The 5,880-nt window shown below is 43.9% G+C and overlaps 1 protein-coding gene across 1 annotated transcript in view; it reads left to right on the plus strand.

Annotated features, from left to right (window-relative positions):
* pkp2 (plakophilin 2) overlaps window positions 1-5,880 on the plus strand; it is an 18,629-nt gene that overhangs the window by 5,652 nt on the left and 7,097 nt on the right. Inside the window, exons 5-8 of the mRNA XM_008282933.1 lie at window positions 30-237; window positions 886-1,063; window positions 2,913-3,030; window positions 5,386-5,547. Of these exons, the coding sequence (XP_008281155.1) occupies window positions 30-237; window positions 886-1,063; window positions 2,913-3,030; window positions 5,386-5,547 (666 nt within the window). The remainder of the gene's footprint in view (window positions 1-29; window positions 238-885; window positions 1,064-2,912; window positions 3,031-5,385; window positions 5,548-5,880) is intronic.

Genomic DNA, 5,880 nt, shown 5'->3' on the forward strand with positions numbered 1-5,880 from the left:
GTCAATCAGTAATCCGCTGTTATTTTCAGGTGTACTATCTCCGTGGGATCGGGAAGCTCCTGAAGCTCCTGAAGGACGACAGCGAGGAGGTGCAGCGTGTTACTGCCGGGGCGCTGCGCAATGTCGTCTACCAGAGCAACGAGAACAAGATGGAAGTGAAGGACAACGAGGGTTTGGTCGTAATTTTGCAGACGCTCAAGGGCAGCCGTGATATCGAGACCAGACGGCAGCTTACAGGTCCGTGTTTTTTAACTTTGCTACGTAAACAGAAGCAACATTTTTGCAAACACTGTCAAAACAGCTGCCTTAATTTGTTTTAAATGATAGTGGCTTTAAGGTCCATAAAATCTTACTGTGGCAGTTGTATTCGTACAAATGTGCACCGACCACGTACCACATTAATACCTAATATTGAATGGGTCTGACTTGTGCCACCAAAACAGCTCTGACATGGCAGGACATGTACACGGCACTTCGTGGGGTCTGGGTCACATTGGGACTTTGGCTGTTAATTCTTAAAGGAATGTGAGTTGTTCTGATGCATCCTTCCAATTCTTGACTGGGGATTTGGGGTGTTTGGAGGCTGGCCTTGAGCTCTTGGTTCTGTTCCTCGAGCCATAGCAGTTTTTGTAGTGTAGCACGATATATTGTCCTGCTGGATAAGATTGCAAGTGTTGAGGACTGAATTTTGGCGGGTTCTGCTTGGTCTGTAACAATGTTAAGGTGGGCGGTACCTGTTGAAGACCCGAGGTGTCCCAGCAGAACATTGCATTCTAACAACATGGTCAATATTTTTCACCTCACCTGTCGGTGGGTTCACTGTTGTGGCTATCTGGTGTACATGTCCTTGCACAAAAACAACGTATATTTCCATCTCACTTCCAGGTCTGTTGTGGAACCTCTCCTCCAATGATATGTTGAAGAACCACCTAGCCAGGGAGTCCATATCTATCATCACCCACTCAGTCCTGGTGCCCAGTTCTGGCATTTCTGAAGGCGAGAACCCGAAAGATGAGCTCCTAGCTGATGCTGACACTTTCCACAACGCTACTGGCTGCCTACGGTAGGCGTCTTTCATAGCTATGAAACTACACTTGGTGATGTCTGTGAAGATTCTCAGTCATCCAGGTCATGGTTGTTCTGGTAGATTAATCGTAGCAACTGGACTTGCTTGAGTTCCTTGAAGACACCGAGACACAAACAAAGCAATGTGGTGTACGCAGTCCAGTGCAGCGAGGAATGAACAGACCTGTACATCGGGGAGACTAAACAACTGCTCCACAAGCTCATGGCTCAGCACAGAAGAACCAGCTCCTCAGGACAAAGGACACTCATTCAAAGACAGCAACTTACAGATTTTGGCCAGGGAGGACAGATGGTTTGAGAGAGGGGTGAAAGAAGCCATCTAACTGGAAAGACCATCCCTCAGCAGAGGTGGAGGTCTGAGGCATCACCTCTCTTCAATTTACAGTTCAGTCCTAAGATCTCTCCCCAGGAAGATGAAACCACATTCACACCTAGCCACAAAAGACCCTAACGAACCCCTTTGTGGCAAGGGGAGCACGAACGACTTGCATAACGAAGGGGAGGAGCAACAAACCCCCAACTGAAACCGAAACTCAGGTGTTAATGACTCCTTTAGGATATAAGTATCTGGAACTCCCAACTAGTCAGTCAGAACTGATGAAGCCTCTTGGATGAGAGGTGAAACATCTTCAGGGAACTCAAGCAAGTCCAGTTGTTACGATTAATCTACCAGAATAAACTTGGTGATCTTTTGCAGTGCATGCTATAGACTGGAGTAAACTTTGTATCCTAAATTCATCGGTCATTTTCTCACCTGCACCCACGAAAAAAACCCAAAAACAAAAACATTTTCTCTTGAGAGTAGCATGTATGAAAAACATTTAGTCAGCAGTGAAGTGTATGTTAGTAGTGATTATATTTAGTCGTTGTGTAACATACGGAAATCATTTTATGATACTACGAAGGGCAAGGGTTAACAGATGGCAGCGCTGCAATATACAGCATGAGTCAGTGTTGAGCGGAGTTATGACTAAGCCGTGTCCCAAAGGAGTAAACTGATATCAGGCTTCCACCAAAACCGGCTGTAAAAAGAAACAAATAACACTCACTGTCATTCTGTGGAAAGAGCCATTACCTTTTTGAACTCGCAAGCAGCAGATCACCTGTTTGATGGTGCATTTAGGAAATATCCCATTTGAGCAGTACAACAGAGCTGCTTCTCATCAAGTGATCACGATCCGATTTTTTTATACAGTTTCTTGGTGTCGTGTTAAACCACAGTGTGTATGTTGTGGTCTAAGACCGCGCATCATATTGTTGCCTTCTACTTGTTTAGACACACATCATCTCTCTGTTTACTAAGCAGGAGATATCAGACGCTCCGCTCCCTTGGCAACTATAGCCAGATGAAAAGAGTGAAAGACTGAATTATTCATCGAGCTCTCTCTGTTCTCCGCTCTGCTGAACTGAAATCATTCAGTCCTGGCTGGCCCAGGCGTTATCAAGTTCTCCTTATCATGTTCTGAAACCCTTTCAGCTCCCAGCGGGAGGAAAAAAAATGATGAGTTCTTCTTCCTTTTCTGTTTCATCTCTGCACAAAGAGCCTGTTGTGTGGATTTAGAATGTTAATCGCTGTATTTATTTTCCCGGGGAGGTTGAAGGACATAAAAAAATGGCTCCTAATGTAATATTTTGTCGTGATTGCTGCTGGCGTTGGAAAAGATACAAAACGGTGCATCTATTAGCTTACGTAATTACTTGGTTGATAGAAGAAGAACTGCTGTCTTTACTAACATGGATCAAAATGGAGCGGAGCGCTGCTTATCTGATTGAAGCACACTCTAATGCTGCATTACAGTGATTGTTGTGGCTGTTTTTGTTTCCAGAAATCTGAGCTCCGCCGGCCCGGACGTCAGGAGAGCAATGAGGGAGTGTGACAATCTTATAGACTGTCTGGTTTACTACATCCGGGGGACCGTAGCCGACTATCAGACAGATGACAAGGTGAAATGAACAGGAGAAGACACAGTGTGTTTCACAACAAACTGCCCAACGGTTCGATCCACTGCGTTGTCATGGATTCACAAGTAGGAATTTCCACTCCATTTTTATCACAGGGTTGCCAACTCACACATTTTTGGCATGAGAAATTCTCTTTCTGGCTTTGTCTCAGGCTGGCCAAGAAAATGTGATGCTAAATAAGAAGAAGCCTCAAAGTAGTTTCTTTGTGAGAAACCAGCTATACAAGGGTTGATCAAAAAAGTTTTGAGACTGTTGGTACGTAGATGTGCGTTTAGGATTTCTTGATGGGCTGCAAACTGGAGCAGAGAAGAAAACATCACATTCTGTATCAATCAGCAGCCAGATGATCCAATCTTCATGTTGGTGATGAGAGGAAGGTCTGCAGCTACCATCAAGAGAAGAAACAGCAGCTTTCACAGTAGAAAAGATTGCACTTCCCAGAACTGGACATGAAGCTTTAGATTTGGAGCTCACTGGGGGGATGCTTGGCTTTTTTTTCAACTTTCAAATAATTCTGCAGAGGTCGGACGTTTACTGTAGTGTTCTGAGCTGTCTGAGGTATAACACTTGGCGCAAACCACCTGAACCAGCACCTATGCACCATACATAAGGTGCATTGCAATTTATTTATTTTTGGCCACAACAACACAGTCGGACCTCCAGGAAGCGTTTCAAGCGTTGCATGAGCACTGGGAGCTTTGCATCGCTGCTATTTCAGCAGTGATGGCAGCCTGTTTTAAATCAGATACAGTTTTCAGTATTTAAAGACCCAGCTAACCTTTTGAACTTTTTGATCAACCCTCGCATGTGTTTAAACAGGTTTTCTCAGAGTAAAGTTTGAACGTCAGGCTTTTCCACATTTTACCACCAACAGCAGTGATCCATAATCATTACAGAGAGCACAAAAGAAGGCATTCGAGTTGCCAGAGGCGCACACACAGACTTCTCCAAAGTAATAAAACTGTTGTGTATGCTGAGTCACTTTGCTCTAAAGTCTCATATCTATTACAAACGGAAATGTCTGCAAAGATACAGCTTCACCATGACAAAGACGCAGTATGTAACCGATTGAAAAGATTCACAGAAAATGAATGTAATCCAGGTTCTGATAAAACGTTATCAGGAGCTGAAGTTTAGTTTGTCGCTTGCAGCTGTTAGTCTTTATTAAACATCCGAAGCATCAGACAGCAGCAGGTCCATATGAGTGTCCCAAAAGCAAGAGAGTTTTGCACTTTTGTACAAGTAGCACAAACACGATAACTTGATGAATTAGGCTACTTGACTTTATGAATTATCGCCAACATGGCGACAGTAGGGGCTGCAGGGTGGCGCAGTTGGTAGCACTGTTGCAAGAAGGTTGCCGGTTCACGTCCCGGTGGGGGCACCGGAATCTTTCTGCGTGGAGTTTGCATGTTCTCCCCGTGCAGCGTGGGTTCTCTCCTGGTTCTCCGACTTCCTCCCACAAGGTCCAAAAACATGTTGAGGTTAATTGGTGATTCTAAATTGTCCATAGGTGTGAATGTGAGTGTGCTTGGTTGTCTGTCTCTAAGTGTACTGGCGACCTGTCCAGGGTGTCCCCTGCCTAAGTCAGCTGGGATAGACTCCAGCCCCCCCGCGACCCTAGTGAGGATTAAGCGATGTATAGATAATGGATGGATGGACTTTATGAATTACCGCCAACATGGTGACAGTATTAATCAGGATCTAATGACAGGTCACGCTGTTGGCTTTTCCTCAGACAGGTGAGCTGACACTCACAAAGTCACAGTGTAGCAGCTATAGTTAAGTCATTTTCTGCGTAGCGATCTTCCTCTGGTTAAGTCCTAAGCACGACCACAGATATCGCAATATTATTTTACTAAATTCTAAAAAAGGACACATTGATCCCACCAAACTATAACAATAAGTAGTCTAGTAATCACGAAAACACGTTTTATTGCACCTAAGTGGCTGTAGTTAGAGATGTCATTACATCAGAGCAGAACTTGTTGTGGTTATTATTAGTTGTTAACTTCAGGTTTTGTGTTTTGTGACTCTATGTGTGAACTTTCTCTCCTTACCAGCACTGGAATTTCTTCTCCTGGAAATATTTTTTTCCCCTGAATCTCTCTCCAGCTGGCAGCTGAAAGTTGGCAACCCCGTGTTATTAGATTTTTTTTTTTGTCCTGATACAAACAGAAATCGTTTGGGTCTCAGGTGCAAAGCAAAACTCATTTCCTGTACCTAGAGTATAACTCCCAATCAGGTTTTCACTGTGCTCTATCTAAGTATGTGATTAAACAGCTTTCCACACTGTTTTTAATTTGATATTTATCTCCATCTTTATCTGCTCTGAAGTCCACAGAGAACTGCGCCTGTATCCTGCACAACCTGTCTTATCAGATCGAGTCGGAGCTTCCGCAGCATTACACCCATGATTTCAGAGAATCTCGGCAAAACTTGGCTCCCAATCCCAAGGCTCTCGGCTGTTTTGCTTACCGCAGCGCCAAGATCACAGAGGTAATCCCTTCGAACAATAATCCACTTTGACAATACAAAAGATGTCCTTGTGGAATAATATTTGAGAGTGATTTTCTTTAATCAGCCTAAAAAGAACTTCTTAGAAGGCAACTTTATTCAGCTTTCTGTTGTACCGTGTTAGTGGTGAGAAACACCCAAGAAAGTCATACGTTTTACCTGCTGCTCTGTCATGAAGACCTGCTGCTCCGTCACTGTCACATGCTTGAATTCATTATATAGCCTGCAGTATATACTGTACTTGTGATTGTTGAGCATGTCTTTCCAAAACCGTGGGCATTAATATGCTGCTGTAACAATCTTCTGCTCTCTACA

Source organism: Stegastes partitus, unplaced genomic scaffold (genome assembly GCF_000690725.1).
Source record: "Stegastes partitus isolate 25-593 unplaced genomic scaffold, Stegastes_partitus-1.0.2 Scaffold290, whole genome shotgun sequence".
NCBI lineage: Eukaryota > Metazoa > Chordata > Actinopteri > Pomacentridae > Stegastes > Stegastes partitus.